The 17,931-nt window shown below is 39.5% G+C and overlaps 1 protein-coding gene across 1 annotated transcript; it reads right to left on the bottom strand.

The window, feature by feature from the left end:
* Nucleotides 1-2,091: 2,091 nt before the first annotated feature.
* Nucleotides 2,092-3,759, bottom strand: LOC131157764 (glyoxylase I 4-like). Its single transcript, XM_058112135.1, has 3 exons — nt 3,238-3,759; nt 2,758-2,872; nt 2,092-2,662 (listed from the first exon to the last, which is right to left on the bottom strand). The coding sequence occupies exons 1-3, from the start codon at nt 3,420-3,422 to the stop codon at nt 2,369-2,371; spliced, it is 594 nt and encodes a 197-aa protein (XP_057968118.1). The 5' UTR covers nt 3,423-3,759; the 3' UTR covers nt 2,092-2,368.
* Between the last annotated feature and the right edge of the window lie 14,172 nt (nt 3,760-17,931).

The following is a 17,931-nucleotide window of genomic DNA, read 5'->3' as shown; positions in this document are numbered from 1 at the left end:
CCAGGCGTGGGGTATCATCTGGAGAGGCAGCTTCGCCTTGTGTAAATAAGCAATTCGTAGAGATAGCTTCGCCTTGTGTGAAGAAGCGGAAGGTAGCTTCGCCTTGTGTAAAGAAGCGGATTGTAAGAGGCAACTCCACCTTGTTTAAGGAGCAGAATAGTGGAATCCTAAGACGAGTTGTCTTGAGGCGAGGACGTAGGCAGAGTTTGCCAAACCTCGTAAAATTCTTGTGTTTGCGCCTTCTCTTCCCTTCTTTCTTTATTTTCAATAATTGTATGCTTGTATTTAAATTGTTGTGATTGTTTTATTTTTTATATTTGCATACATCAATATTTGAGGGTTTTGTGATTGCTTAGAAAAACCCTATGCTTGTGTAATACGAGTTGAAGTTTTAAAATTAGGACTTAAGAGACCTAGAATTTTGAAATACCCAATTCACCCCCCCTCTTGGGAATACACCATTCCTCACAGTTCCGATTGAGGTTGAGATACTATCTTTGTGAGTTTTAAAGGAAGAAGAATTCGAAGAGGCAAAATGGATAAATGCAAGATACGATTAGCTAAATTTTATTGAGGATAAAAGATTGGTTGCTTTGGTTCATGGACAACTTTATTAGAGAAGAATGATGAAAGCCTATAATAAAAAGGTGTGTCCTTAACAGTTTCAAGGAGATCTAGTCTTGAAAAAGATCTTGCCAATCCATAATGAACCTCGTGGAAAATGGACTCTGAATTATGAAAGATCTTGTGTTGTAAAGAAGGTATTCTCAAGTGGAGCACTGTTATTAGTTGATATGGATGGAGAAGATCTATTGCACCTTATCAATTCAGATGCTGTAAAAAAGTATTTTACTTGATGTAATGTATGTATTTTTTTGTGAGATCAATAAGCAAGGTTTCTCACCTTTTTAATCTTAATTTGAATATTTTTAAACCATCATTGTGCATGGCCCTAGTCTTTGCAAGTAATTTATATCCCGTTGCTTAATATATTGCACATGTACAATTAAAACCTTATTCTTTAAAATAAAAATTTTCAAATTTATTAATAAAATTTCAGATAATATTACTTAAGAATCAATTGGAAAAATTCACTGTTGGTCTCAAATTCAAATTCAATAGTTGTAAGTGTTTGAAAAGATTTACATAATAGCTCTTTGAAACTTTTAATAGTTCATTTCTCTTTTTTTTCTTCCATAGTCAAATAAATTGTTTCAATATAAATTCTATTGAGAAATTTTCATGTTTCATTTTTTTTTTTTTTGGATTATGCACCAGGTTTTCACGTGTCCGTTTTATGGTCCACGTGACTAATCCCGCGCCCCTTGAAACCGATCCCACAACTCCGAAAGGAGGTAAATTTTAGGAATTCAGGAGCGGAAACGAACCCGGAAGGGTTTGAACACCCGACCTTGTGAAATTTCCATGTTTCTTGCCTATAGATAGAGGTGAACACAAAAATCATAAAAGCAAGCAAGAAAAGTTGATTAAGGCCCTAACATATCAAACTAAGCAAAGAATAAGACGGACATTATTGGAATAGAAACCTCCAATTGTGGATGAAACTTAATTTCTAATATATTTTTTAATATCATGGATTGATTTCTATGAGTTTCTGGTTTTTATTATAAAAAAAATTATTAAATAACCACGTGTCAAAGAGCATCAGTCCTTATTACACATAATTTGCTTGCATTGTTTCTGGTTAATTAAATTGAAAGCTGTAGATATTATTTTGTTTTCTGTGTATTTTCTTTTGTATGTGTTTTTAGTACATTGTGGCGTCGAGGCACTTTAGTCATTCAACTAATCCAATTTGTTCCTCTGCTATTCTCCACTCAAACATCAACTCTACTCTTATCCCAACTAGAAATCATAGTCCCAAGATTCAGACCTTTTTCTGCTCAGTGTTTTGGCAGGCTCAGGCACCACCTTTTCCCCTAGCCAATGCATAATTGAATAAACTGCTTAATTATTTCAACTCCACATTGGCTAATGCTAAAATATCTGGCTTCATGACTTCCAAAACAACATGAACAGAAGTTTCAAGATTGGATAATGACGAGTTGCATCAGTGAAGATACCAACCCAAGTCAAAACTGCATGGAATTTTATTCATCATTTCCCATACCTTCAGGGCATAGAACGCATAGATTGATACATCTCATTCGATGTAAAAAACCACAATGACAGCACAGGCTCCCCATCCAAACAGTACACTTCCTTTACAGGCAAATAATATGCTTAAAAACAAGCAAAATTTTAAAATCCTGCAGGAAACAAACGGCACAGTGCCTTTTTGTTGAGGACAGCACCATTCTTTTGAACAGAATTACCGTAGCTCATTCCATTCAGCCTTTCTCACAACCTAAAATGAGAAGTTCAACATATCCACGCTCAAGCTCTCCATCATCAGAGTCTCCATGAACCCACATTTGTTATATGCTATCCTCGTAAAACTTGTCCCCGTCCTGGGCTTGAATGCGCTGGACGAGATGGGAATGACTGGGATGTTTTCGCAGTTGCAAAGCTCGATCATATAACCATCTGGGTCATGGAAGAACACCTGATCCACCGTGATTCCTTCGTCCTCCACTACCGCCGTCACATACTTGATCCCCATTTCTCGCAGCCTCTTCTTCACAAGCTCAACATCAGTGCACTGCAGGAAAAACAATTTACAAAATCTTTATGTCAACAAGTACTAGACAGCTGTAGGAAATTTTTGTTTCTTCTAATTAATCATATGTTTCTTACTTGGAAGGAGATGTGGTTGTCCTTCGGATTAATGGGTCTCGATTGATTGATAGTGCACGAGTCATCATCGGATGGGTTCTCCAACAAGTGTATCCCAAAGCCGTAATTGAACAACCTTCAAAAAATATATGACACATGTTAGTTTCCCCATTGTTCTCATTTTGTTTTCTCAGAATCTTAGATCTTAATACTGCTAACAGTGACAGTGTGTGTTATGAATAATAATTCTGTATTTTGCCGCGACTACTGGGTTTATTTTGGTAGCAGTTTGAATTTATTCAAGACTTGCCCGTGTCATCAGACGCACTGGATCCAGCTACAAGCAGTGAAATTAAAAAGGTAACCAAAAATGGGTGACATATAGAACTTCTCTAACAATTAAAAATAGTAAAATTTGCCTTGATCCCAAGATATACTAGTTTTAATTTAAAACTAAAATGAATGTGAGGCAGATAGAGAGAGGGAGAGAGAGAAGCTGACCAAGCTCCATTGAAATCAAAAGAAGAAGGGCGCCTGATGAGGCAAAAGCCCAACACATCTTCATAGAACCGCACCGAGTCCCACACAGATCTGCACAACAAAGAAACATGATTCAAGGAGAGCAGAGGCAGTGCCTGATCATAGCTGCCAGCTTCTTCTATCTCCATTTCTCCAAACAATCTCATTCTCACTTAGCCTCTCAATTCCTCCTCAACCTCGCTCCTCTTGTGCACATGAACCTCATTACCTCCTCTGGCCTTTTTATAGAGTAGAGCTATCCTAATATCTCACAGTTTCAGTTCGATTCAAAAGTTCACGAAAAAAAAAAATGATCAATCTCGTCGTGTTGAGGAGCAAGAATCAGCGAGGAACTTTCCTGGCAGATTCTCCCCCTTTAATCAAACACATACAAATGCAGTCCTTGTCGTATATAGTTGATCTTATATGATCACCACAGTAGCTAGGCAAATATGTAGTTACTCAGTTACCTGTGAGGGAGGACCAAGGCACCTTCCTGCCCCCCTCACAACTTGTCTTTCACTGGATAAAATGAAGATTGTTTAGATTGTAATATGGACTGAGGGGTATTTTTCTACGTAAACTTCTCTCCCCAAATTTATTGATAGCTCTAATTTAGTACTAACGTTGTTACAAACATGCCAATAAAATTTACAAATAAACTAGCAAAATCGTCTTAGGCAACAAAACCAATACAAGTCTAACAAAACCCCTACAAACTAAACAAGACCTTATGAATAAAACTAAACAAGTAAAATCATGCCACGTCTTTCCTGGTGAGAGTTTAACTCCCCCAATTAGTGAATATGTGTAATATACATTGAATTATTTTAATTTTCTTTAATATTTCAATAAATATGAGTCAATTTTTTAAAAAATATATATATATTTTTATTTTTATTCAATATTTCAATAAATTGTGAGATAAAATTTTATTTTTATTTTTAAATACCGTCTATTTATTATTTATCTAGAATAGAACGGAAAAGCAAAAAGTGCAATTGTTGAAAGAAGTGGGTTATTGTGAGTATAGGATAGAGTTGGGAGCCCTTGTAAGAAGCAAAGAACAGTTGCAGTGGCTGTATATTTTATTCATAATGCCATTGCCTTTATATATACAATTTCAGGAGGAATCAAAGAATAAAATTGGTTACAAATTAATTACAATTAAAACTAGAAAAGAATATATCTGTTGTAACTTATTTGGACTGTTACTGGGTTTTTTTTAAAACTGCTAATATGTCCCCTTGAGTCCAAAGGGGTGTCAACCACTTTGAGACTTGTTGTAAAATGATGAAACTTGTCCGAAACTAATGGTTTGGTAAGAATGTCTGCTAATTGATCGTTGGTGCTGCAAAAGGAAATTCTAAGGGTGTTGGTAGCAAAACAATCTCGAACAAAATGGTAGTCGATGTCCCTGTGCTTGGTTTTTGAATGAAATACAGGGTTGGCGCAAAGGTAAGTAGCACCAAGATTGTCACACCAGAGCTTAGGAGCTTGAGGTAAAAATAGACCAAGTTCCTTGAGAAGAGATTGAAGCCAAATTAATTCAGCTGCCGAGGATGCCAAGGATTTGTATTCAGTTTCATTGGATGATTTGACGACTGATTTTTGTTTCTTAAAGCTCCATGAATTGAGATGGTTACCAAGGAAGATTCAAAAACCACTGGTTGATGGACAATCATCTAGAAAGCCACCCCAATCTGTATCAGAATAAACCTAAAGAACAAATCCCGAGTGAGAAGTAAAAAATAGACCATGGTTGATTGTTCCCTTGAAATATCATAGGACCCTTTCAAGTGCACTCTAATGAGTAAGTTTGGGCGAGTGCATGAACTAACGAAGCTTGTTCACTGTAAAGGAGATGTCTGATCAAGTGAAATTGAGGTATTAAAGACCTCCAACTAAGCTTCGATAGAGAATTGGATCATCAAAATCAGGTGAATCAAATTTTGAGAGCTTGAGTGAAGCAGCCATAGGAGAGGACATGGGTTTGCATTGAAGCATGCTATTGTGAGTGAGTAGGTTGTTGATATATTTTCTGTCACGCCCCGAACTCGATAATGGGACCCAGGGGTGAATTAGTAACCTAACATGTCCCTGTATCATACAAAACATTCATGACACACCATAATGAATGAGGGTCCGACCCCATGGGGTTCTTAGGCACCTTATACACATCCATATACAAACTATATACACAGTGGAAAAAGGTCATTCTATACATACTTTGTACCATACCAGAGTCTATACAAAAGAACTAGGATTCATAATACAAAATACAATCCGGGTGTTAACCCAAAACCATAAAGGACAACCCAGCACAGTTTTAGTACTTACCCAAGTACCTCTCGCAGTACACTGACCAGTACGCTCCCGACTCAAGGACGCTAGTTCTAGTTACTCGAAGGACTTCGAAAATATGTACGTACAATAGAGGTGAGACACCTCTTAGTAAGGTAGATCCAGGTTATATCGGCGTGTGGCATTTGAATGTTATCATGATACAAAACATACACAGTTCAATGTAATTCCAGTATTTTCACAAAACAGTTCCAGCACAGTGCATTCACGCACAGACACATGATCAAGTAACCCGGTGTCGTCACACCGTTCGGCCCAAAGCGAGCCCGCATTACATGGAGTCCCCGGCACATGGCGTAGCCCCAAGCTCCCATAGCATCATACCGGTACAACTGGTGGATCCACACCCTTAGGTGATCAACTGGTAAGGCTCATGCCCTAGGATATAGAGCCAGACACTCTTGCCAAACACAACAGGTGATATTTCAAACCCTCGGATATAAAACCGTACACTCTTTCATTACTTGGAACAATTTGGAACCCTGTTCCTATTGCATTTCAACAAGACACAACCATGCATGTTTATATAACCAAACAAACCACACCTATTTGGTAATCTAAAATCATGATTTTACAAACATATACAGTTTAAACAAGTCAAAGCATGACCATCCCTATAACATAATATATATCACAATATATTTACGATTTTCCAACAAAACAATAGATGCCACCCAATGCCCCCTTTTTCCTAAAACTGTAACATGAAAACCCATAATTTTACCCATTAGATTTCCCTAAATGAGTAACCAAAATACACACAGGACTGTGAACCACAGTTCTAACGAGTCCGATTTCGAAAATAACCAACATAAACAAAATCTCCTTACCTTTCCTCAAAAATCCAATCCTGAACTCTACAGCCCCTAAACAGCGAACCGAGTTCCCAAAACTTATAAACCATAGTACAGAACATACTCACAATCTTGTTCTCTACATAGTTATTGAAACAGAATTGAAAACCGAACCTTACCTCGATTTCGAGCCAAAACCCAAAAATGCCTGGAACGAAGATATGATCCATAGATCTTGTAGAGAATCCTTTTCTGATCCTCATGGTAACGTCATATCAATGATTCCCACAACGTACGACGAAGAAATCTAGAGAGAGGGAGGGTACTTTGAGTTCCTAGAGAGATAGAGAGAGATTTTGAGATTTCTTAGTTGAGAAGTAATGAAAATGGATATTTATAGCCCTTTGACTCGGTCACCCTCGTCGATGAGATGGGGTCTTCGTCGACGAGGCACTGAAGACAATTTGTCGACAAGACGGTGACCTCGTCGATGAACCTGAGATTTTCGGATTCTAAAACCCCTCGGCTTCTCTGCGTTGACGAGCTCCTGTATTTCGTCGCCGAGCAACATGAGACCTTCGTCGACGAACTTTAGTTTCATCGACGAAGCCTACTCAATTCACCATTCTACCCTTCTCTTAACTAATTAAATCCATATATTACGGTTCGAGTTCTTACAACCTCCCCTTCTTACAAAAATTTCGTCCTCAAAATTTGCAATCTCTCATTCACGAACTCATTCACATTACCAACACCCACTCAACTCTAGAAAGAACTGGTGACTACTACAACGCAACCCCATCACAATATATACATACCCTCACTTATGGCAGAAGAATACCATGGTTACATACATAAATCGTCTCAAAAGTTCATAATAATACACACTCCCAATGATTAACCACCTATTCCAATACCAAGTAGGGTAATGCACACATACTTAAAACAACTGTGGATACTTCTGGCGTATCACTACTTCCAGTTCCCAAGAAGCTTCCTCAACCTTGTGATTCTGCCACAGTACTTTCACTAATGGTATATCCTTGGTACATAGCTTCTGAACTTTAAGGACCAGAATCTGAATAGGTACTTCCTCGTATGCTAAAGTATCCCCAATCTCCAAATCTTCATAACTAACAACATGTGATGGATCCAACACGTACCTTCTCAACATGGATATGTGAAACACATCGTGGATCCTTGAGAGTGCTGGGGGTAGTGCAATCCTATAGGCTATTGGACCCACTGGGTCAAGAACCTCAAACGGCCCGATATACCTTGGGCTCAGCTTGCCATTCTTTCCGAATCTCATCACCCCTTTCATCGGAGCGATCCTCAGAAATACCTTACCCCCCACCTTAAACTCCAACTCACGGAGGCGAACATCCGCGTAACTCTTCTATCGACTCTGAGATTATTTAATCCTATCCTGGATCAAACCCACCTTCTCAGATGCCTGATGCATGAGTTCAGGTCCTAAAACCTGACGTTCACCAACCTCATCCCAATACAGAGGAGATCGACACCTCCGACCGTACAAAGTCTCGAACGGTGCCATCCCGATACTAGCCTGGAAGCTATTGTTATAGGCAAACTCTACAAGTGGCATAAACTGTATCCAGCTACCACCGAATTCTAACACACAAGCCCGTAACATATCCTCTAAGATTTGTATTGTCCTCTCCGAATGTCCATCGGTTTGGGGGTGGAACGTTGTACTGAAAGTAAGCTTTGTCCCCAGTGCTTCCTGCAAGCTTGTCCAGAATCGAGAGGTAAACCTCGGGTCTCAATCTGACACAATGGATACCAGTACCCCGTGCATTCTAACTATCTTATGCACATACATATCTGCTAGCCTACTCAAAGGGTAGCTAACCTTTATCGGTAAAAAGTGATTAGATTTCGTCAACTTGTCCACGATCACCTAGATAGTGTTCTGCCCGTGAAGTGCTGGCGACAATCCGATCACAAAATCCATGGAAATATGCTCCCATTTCCACTCCATAATAGCTAAGAGCTGTAGCAGCCCTGCCGACCTCTAATGTTCAGCTTTCACCTGCTAACACATCAGATACTGCTCCATAAACTAAGCAATCTGTCTTTTCATACCACTCCATGAGAAGGTCTCGCTCAAATCTTGATACATCTTCGTACTACCCAGATGTACCATATACAAAGAATGATACGCTTCCTCTAGAATCGTCCTTCTGATCCCGTCATCGTTCGGAACACATAGCATGGTCCTAAACCTCAACACACCTCCCTCAGAGATGTTAAACTACGCAGCCAACCCCTACTATACTTTCTCCACAATCTCAACTTACTCTGCATCACTAGCCTGCACGACTTTAATACGCTCAAACAAAGTTGGCTGGACCACCAAGCTAGCATTGAAAGCCTAATGATCACCGGACACCAACTCTATACTCAAGCTTTCCACATCCCGTCTGATGTGATGTTGAGCCACAACTACATATACTGTAGCATGTTCTGACTTCCGACTCAATGCATCAGCTACCACATTAGCTTTTCCGGGTGATAACTGATGGTGCAATCGTAGTCCTTGATCAGCTCAAGCCACCATCTCTACCTCATATTCAACTCCTTATGTGTGAAAAAGTACCTGAGGCTTTTGTTATCAGTGAAAATCTCGCATTGCACACTATACAAGTAGTGTCGCCAAATCTTTAGTGCATATACAACAGCAGCTAACTCTAGATCATGCGTAGGGTAATTCTTCTCGTATTCCTTGAGTTGACGAAAAGCATACGCTATTACCTTGCCTTGCTGCATAAGCACACATCCAAAATCCTTCACAGATGCATCACTATAAATCACAAAACCGCCATCCCCAGAAGGAATGGTCAAAATCAGAGCAGTAACCAGCTGGTGCTTCAACTCCTGAAAACACTGATTGCAATCACTAGTCGATTCAAACTTCATCCCCTTCATTGTCAATCAAGTCAGAGGCCTAGACAATTTAGAGAACCCCTCCATGAACCGACGATAATAACCCGCCGGTCCTAGAAAACTCCGAACCTCCTGCACATTCTTCGGCCTCACCTAGTCGACCACAACTTCGATTTTGCTAGGATCAACCAAGATACTGTCCTTAGATACCACATGGCCTAAGAATGCAACCTGATTCAACTAGAATTCACACTTCTTTAGTTTGACATATAACTTCTTCTCCCGCAGAATTTGTAACACTAACCTTAGATGGTTTTCATGCTCTTCCAAACTCCTCGAGTATACCAGAATATCATTAATAAACACCATTACAAATTGGTCCAGGTACTCATGGAAAACCCTGTTCATAAGATCCATGAACATTGCCAGAGCATTTGTCAACCCAAAAGGCATGACCAAGAACTCGTAGTTGTCATATCTGGTTCGGAAGGCAGTCTTCACAACATCCTCAGAATTGACCTTCACGTGATGATATCCTAACCGCAGGTCAATCTTTGAAAATACTTGCGTCCCCTATAGCTGGTCAAAGAGATCATCGATACAAGGCAAAGGGTATCAGTTCTTCACAGTCACCTTGTTGATCTCACGGTAATCAATACACATACGCATCAACCCGTCCTTCTTCTTCACAAACAACACTAGAGCTCCCTAGGGCGAAACACTAGGTCAAATGAAACCTTTGTCCAGTAATTCCTACAACTACTCCTTCAACTCTTGAAGTTTTGCTGGAGCCATTCGGTACGGAGACTTAGAGATCAGTGTCTTGCCAGGCAGCAACTCTATCGCAAACTCCTCCTCACTATCCAGAGGTAAACAGGGTAAATCTTCTAGAAACATATCTGGGAACTCATTAACCACTCGAATATCCTCGAGCCTCAACTCATCCCACGGCGGTTCCCTCATGTAAGCTAGGTACCCTTGACATCCATCCAAGAGTAACCTTAACTATAGTGTCGATAGAACCTGTGGTGTTGAATACACACACGATCCTACAAACTCATACTCCTGCTCCCCAGAAGGTCTGAACACCATGACCTTCATATGACAGTCGATCATAGCATAACTGGAGAATAACCAATCCATCCCCAATGTGACATCGAACCCCGATATATCGTATACCATAAGATTCACCGGTAGCAACTTCCCCTGAATTACCACTAAGCAGTCTCCTAACATCTTCCCACAGAATGATACACTCCTATATGGTGTAGCTATAGACAATCCTTCCTTTATGATTTGGGTATCCACCCCACACAGTTTCACAAAATTAACAGATATAAAGGAGTGGGTCACACTCGAATCAAATAAAACCAAAGCTCTATTTATAAGTAACGTCATAGTACCTGTCACCACTTTCCCCGCATGCTCAGCATCCGCTGGAGTAAGCGAGTACACCCTTGTTGGAGCTGTGTTCTCTTGGTAGTTTCCCCAGGATACCTGATTACTTCCCCTATTCTAACTCGAAGAAGGCGTAACCCTCTTTGGTGTGTGACAATCTCGTGCCATGTGACCTGACTAGCCACAGTTGTAGCAGTTATGCCAAATGGCTGACATTCACCACTATGCCATATATGGCACTTGAAACAACGATCACCAGACTGGCTCATCTGAGAACCCTAATGCTCGGTATTCTGGAGGTAACCCGAGCCCTTGTTCCTTTTCTTCCATGATCCCTGGTGAGATATAAACTGAGAACCAGAAGGTGTTGGCCTCTTCTTCGGCTTCTGATCCACCTTATCCTCCTAGATGCCAGTCTTGATAATAGTGGCCTTATCCACCAAAACTGAGAACTCGTGGATCTGAAGCATACCCACTAGCCTGTGGATATCCTTCCTCAAGTCCTTATCGAACCTTTGAGTCTTCTCATATTTTCTTGAGATCAAACATAGTGCAAAACGAGATAGCTCTATATACCGAGCAGTGTACCCCTGCACCGTCATACTCCTCTGAGTTAGAGCAGAGAACTCATCTGCCTTAGCATCGCGTGTGGAGGTTGGGATGTATCTTTCAAAGAATACTTCCTTGAAATGGATCCATGCCAACTTTGAAACACCGACTCTTTGCTTCTCCAACAGACTCATCGCAGTCCACCAACGCCTCGCGTCCCAGACAGCTGGAAGGTAGCATAGGGAACTCTTTACTTATCTGTGCAGTGGAGGACTTCCAGAATTCTCTCGGTCTTCTCGACCTAGTCCTCTGCTATCATTGGATTGGGTTCTCTGGAGAACATCGGAGGATGCATATGTGTGAACCCCTCGATGGTACACCCCGTAGCAGTAGGAGAGCATTCACGTCTCCTGACACTCTGCCCGATTTCCCGCATAACCTACCTCGTCAATCCCCGAGGCACTGAAGGAGACTCATCGCTTGCAGTCTCTTCGGAGCCACTTTCCAAGTTATTATCCTTGGGCTCTATTATGAAAAGCAATAGGAATCTATTAGTACTCCTACATCACGTACAATTAACACAATTATCTATAACTAATCATGTTAACTACCACATCATAGGTCTAGACTTGTCCTATCACACCGACATGAATGTCATCAATGGTTTGCCATTATTTAACGAAAATCGTCATTCCAAGAAAAACACAGAACACCGCCAATGAATCCCTGTCTAACAACAAAACAACTCTCGACCTACTCTACCCATTTCCACACCCTATACTCTGGTATGTACACATAGCTACTCCTAACCAAGTCTATAAGACCTAATAACCTGGTTCGCTCTGATACCAAGCTATCACGCTCCAAACCTGATAATGGGACCCAGGGGCGAATTAGTAACCTAACATGTCCCTATATCATACAAAACATTCATGATACACCATAATGAATGAGGGTTTGACCCCGTGGGGTTCTTAGGCACCTTATACACATCCATATACAAACTATATATACAGTGGAAAAAGGTCATTCTATACATACTTTGTACTATACCAGAGTCTATACAAAAGAACTAGGATCCATAATACAAAATACAACCCGGGTGTTAACCCAAAACCATAAAGGACAACCCAGCACAGTTTTAGTACTTACCCAAGTACCTCTCGTAGTACACTGACCAGTACGCTCCTGACTCAAGGACGCTAGTTCTGGTTACTCGAAGGACTTGAAAAATATGTACGTACAACAGAGGTGAGACACCTCTTAGTAAGGTAGATCCAGGTTATATCGGCGTGTGGCATTTGAATGTTATCATGATACAAAACATACACAGTTCAATGCAATTCCAGTATTTTCACAAAATAGTTCCAGTACAGTGTATTCACGCACACACACATGATCAAGTAACTTGGTGTCGTCACACCGTTCAGCCCGAAGCTGGCCCGAATTACATGGAGTCCCCGGCACATGGAGTAGCCCCAGGCTTCCATAGCATCGTACCGGTACAACTGGTGGATCCACACCCTTAGGTGATCAGCTGGTAAGGGTCACGCCCTAGGATATAGAGCCATAAGGCTCACGCCCTAGGATATAGAGCCAAACACTCTTGTCAAACATGATAGGTGATATTTCACACCCTCAGATATAGAGCCGGACACTCTTTCAGTACTTGGAACAATTTGAAACCCGTTTCTATTGCATTTCAACAAAACACAACCATGTATGCTCATATAACCAAACAAACCACACCCATTTGGTAATCTAAAATCATGATTTTCCAAACATATACAGTTCAAACAAGTCAAGGCATGACCATCCCTATAACACAATATATATCACAATATATTTACGATTTTCCAACAAAACCAGAGATGCCACCCAATGCCCCTTTTTTCCTAAAACTGTAACATGAAAAACCCATAATTTTACCCGTTAAATTTCCCCAAATGAGTAACCAAAACAAACACAGGACCGTGAACCACAGTTCTAACGAGTCCGATTTAAAAAATAACCGACATAAACAGAATCCCCTTACCTTTCCCCAAAAATCCAATCCCGAACTCTACGGCCCCTAAACAACGAACCAAGTTCCCAAAAACTATAAACCATAGTACAAAACATACTTACAATCTTGTTCTCTGCAGAGCTACCAAAATAGAATTGAAAACCAAGCCTTACCTCGATTTTGAGCCAAAACTCGGAAACGCCCGGAACGAAGATCTAATCTGTAGATCTTGTAGAGAATCCTTCCTCGATCCTCGTGGTAACGTTAGATCAACGATTCCAGCAATGTAGGATGAAGAAATCTAGAGAGAGAAAGGGTACTTTGAGTTCCTAAAGAGATAGAGAGAGATTTTGAGATTTCTTAATTGAGAAGTAATGAAAATGGATATTTATAGCCCTTTGACTCGACCGCCCTCATCGACAAGATGGAGTCTTCATCGACGAGGCACTAAAAATAATTCATCGATGAGATGGTGACCTCGTCGATGAGCCTGAGATTTCTGGATTCTCGAAACCCCTCGGCTTCTCCTCATTGATGAGCTCTTGCATTTTGTCGCCCAGCAACATGAGGCCTTCATCGACGAACTCTAGCTTTGTTGACGAAGCCTACTCAATTTACCAATCTACCCTTCTTTTAACTAATTAAATCCATATATCACGGCTCGGGTTCTTACATTTTTGTTGGGAGATGAATAAACTAGCCTCAGTATGGTCAATTTGAAGACCCAAAAAGAAAGATAAATTTGCAAGATCTCGAATGGGAAAAGCATTACTAATGGCAGCAATCAATGTATCAATAGCAGAGGGGTTAGATGCAGTAATGACAATGTCATCAACATAGACAAGCAAAAAAAATTTAGCAGCAGTAGTGTTAAAAATAAAAAATGAAGGGTCAGCTTTGGAAACTAGGAAACCATACTCACTTAACCAAGAACTGAGTTGATCAAACCAAGTTTGTGGAGCCTATTTCAACCCATAAATTGCCTTATGGAGCTTACAGACAAAGGTAGGATGGTCTGGATCCACAAAGCCTTGAGGTTGCTGCATAAAGATATCATTGGTGAGGTGTCCATCTAAGAAGGAATTCTCAATATCAAGCTGGCGCAATGCCTAGCACTGAGACACAACAATAGATAGGATGAGGCGAATTGTTGAAGGTTTGATGACGGGATTGAATGTCTAATGATAATCAAGGCCAGGTTGCTGATGAAAGCCTTTGGTTAAAAGTCTGGACTTCCATTGTTGAAAATAACCATCGGTATTGGTCTTGGTTTGATAGACCCAGTGGTACCCAAGGATGTTCGAAGAGGGATCTGGAGGTACAAGCGACCATGTGTGGGTGTGGGCGAGAGCATCAAAATCTTGGGCTATTGTTGCATGCCAAGTGAGAAATTTCAAAGCCACCTGGTAGCTCGAGGGTTCATCTGGAATAGGAATTGTGGTGAGGAGGCATTGGCGAGCTGGGTAGGGCATAGTGCCATTAGAGAATACTCTAGGGCAAGAGGAATTAGTTTGGGCCCAAGTGATAATGGGGGATCAAGGGGGGACAAGAATGGGTGGAACAGTAGGGGGAATGGAGGGTGAAGTGGGTGAGATGGGGATAGAATGTGAAAGATCTGGAGGAAGACAAAGGGACAGAGGAGGATGAATGTGGGCTCGAGCTTGGACCTAGGCTGATTATAGAGGGAGATGGGAAGGGAGTTGGGCTGGGCCAAGGAGGGAAGGGGGTAGAATGGGTAAAGAGGTTGGAGGAGATGAGGTGGGCTAGGTAGAGATGGTGGCACTACAAGAAATAAGGTTATACATGACGGTTTAAAACCGTCACTAATAATCAAAAAATTGTCACTAATACTATTAGTCAAGGTTCTCTAAGTATTCGTGATGGTTTTAACTTTGTTAGCATATCTGTGGATACTATTATTTATTAGTGAGGAAATATATATTCAAACTGTTACTAATAGTGAAGTATTAGTGATGGAAAAAAAAAAAAAACCATCACTAATAGCCTACGACCGTCACTATAAATTATATATATAGCCGGTTCAAATTTGTCACTACAGCTCTTGTATTAGTGACAGATCTAATAACCATTACTAATGGTACACTTTTTAGTGACGCTTATTAAAAACATCACTTCAGTCTTCTGACCTTGTTTCCAGACTGAATTTTTTCAATGTTTTAAAGTACTTTAGAAGACTGGACCCGAAACTTCAGTCTACTGAACACTGTTAATGGTTATATTTTTTAAAAGTTTTTAAATTCAAATTCGTAATTCTTGTGCTCCAAATTTTCTATAAACTTAAGAAACACTCCAAGTCACTTAGGGAACACGAAATAGACTTGATTTCTCATCTATAAATAACCCCCAAGGCTAAGGATTTACACCAAGAAATTACATCAATCAAGCTTTCTTGCTCTCAAATCTCCCAATTCTCTCAAAGCTCTCTTGTGCAATCGATTTCTAAATTCCACTACCGATATTTTGATGATTTAAAGGCCATGGTTCTTGTGTTCTTAATTGAGTTTTACAACTAAGAAAGAACCCCGATAATATCTTCTTGAGCTTCATCTTTTCATATTGTGATTTTGATTGAAGTATATAGATTTAAATTGTACTAAACAGATGTGTTGTGAGAGTGTATTTGTACACCATATTGTTTCTTGTTTCTTGTAGTTCTTTGAATGATTTTAGGTTATTGGATCGCTGGACTGAGTGTGGAGTATCGCTTAGAGAGGCATTGCTCTAGCCCATTGAAAGAGTGACCAAGCGTGGGGTATCACTTGTAACGGTTTGTTCCACCCGGAAATGAACGGTATAGTGGAATCCTTAGGTGGTATTGGCCTAAGGCGAGGACGTAGGCTGGGGATAAGTCAAACCTAGTAAAAATGTGGTGTCACTCTCTTTCCTTACTCTCTTTACTTTTCAGCATATATAAATTGTGTGCTGTGTTGTTGAAAGTTGAATACTAAGATTAAGAAGAACTCTTAATATAAGAAAGTACGTTTTGATTAAACTTTTGTGAAAACCCAAAAGAGAGTACGTTGTTTAATCGTTTGCGGAAATCTTAGTTAAGAGAGTGCAAATAAATTTCATTCAATATAGGGCTTGAAACAAACCCATATATTCATAGGGCAACAAAAGTTGAAACTTGTCGAAGAGCTGAATACCATATCTTAATAGGGTATTTTGTGATTGATTACATTAGTTGTTGAGTGGTTGATTGATTGCTTAAGTTTTGTTTACTTGTGTTTAATTGGTTTGTGGATTGAATAATTAACTAAGTCTTTGCTGTGTGTTTGATAAATTAACAAGAGGTTAAGAATTCAAAAAAAGAATTAAAAGAAAATTTTAATAACCCAATTCACCCTCCCTCTTGGGACAACTCCTTAAATTTCAAGCATTTAGTATAACATACTCATTTTAGCGCATGATTTATGGACTTTTGACTATTTTGGGAAAATTCTAATGAAATTTCGACGGCATGCCGTCTGTAAATAGAACATTTTCCTATAAAGACACGCTCCAAAAAACTAGTTGTTTACAACAAGTAATTTAGATTAAGCATGCGAGAACCTAAAAATATCTACCAGCATACAATACACAAGTCGCTGCATCAACCATGCAGGTAGCATTTAGTTCAATTAGCACGCACTTCTATTATCACCTATTAGCATGCATTTCACAATACTGCATCAGTCATGCAATTGGCACTCCAAAAAAATTGGTAATCTCGGATATCTTAGTGATATAGAATAGTCCAATATAGTTCATGTTAAAATATATACTATCCATCAAAGAGATATAATTATTTAATAAAATATGGATAATAGGTTGTCGTGCTAATCTCATAATGCATATAGGACTAGAAAGTCACAATGAATATCTCTTTAGGTTTACTTTGAACCATTTGGAGGAATGATATGAAAAATGTGGAGACTAACGTCTCATTCATAATTAGTATGCCAAAGGTGTATAGTGAATGCATATACCAAGATTTGTCATTTTAGGCACAAACAATTTCCTAAGCCGTTTAGTCATCACTACCCCTATTCTTAAGAACTAAGGAAGGATTAAACAATTATGTAATTCCAATCAGAATCCAAAAAAGTCAACAGGTTTTTTATGTTTATGAAAATAGTAAACAAAATGGGAAGTACTTGAGAAAATACTAAGCATCAATTGAAATTCATGTAAATTTAATTGATGTAAATTTTAGATTAAATCAAGGTTTTGTTGTGCCTAACATCAACAACAAAACAAGAAATAAGAGCAAGCGATTTATCAATGATGTCTTCAATTTATGATTTTAGCTAAATAAAAGTTTAACAATAACATCGAAGGAAACCTAATAAATTATGGAAAGCAGCCAACATTGAATCGCAACCCAAGTTGTAGTACTAAGCCAATCATGTTCACAACCCAAAATTTTTGGATCAAATTAATCCCACAATAAATCATTCAAAAAAAATAAACTAAATGGATACTAAAATTAAGGGAACAAACTAAATCACCAACAAACTATCGCAACAATAAAATAAATGACAAAAAGTGCATGAAATAGACTTGCATTCCATACTCACCTTGTCTCAACAAAAGCCAACTCAAATAAATTCATGCTTCCAAAATGAAATATTAGCTTTTTGCCTTTCAACAGAA

This window comes from Malania oleifera, chromosome 1, assembly GCF_029873635.1.
Source record: "Malania oleifera isolate guangnan ecotype guangnan chromosome 1, ASM2987363v1, whole genome shotgun sequence".
Taxonomy (NCBI): domain Eukaryota; kingdom Viridiplantae; phylum Streptophyta; class Magnoliopsida; order Santalales; family Ximeniaceae; genus Malania; species Malania oleifera.
The sequence above is the reverse complement of the archived record's forward strand: the minus strand, read 5'-3'. Positions and strand labels throughout refer to the sequence as shown.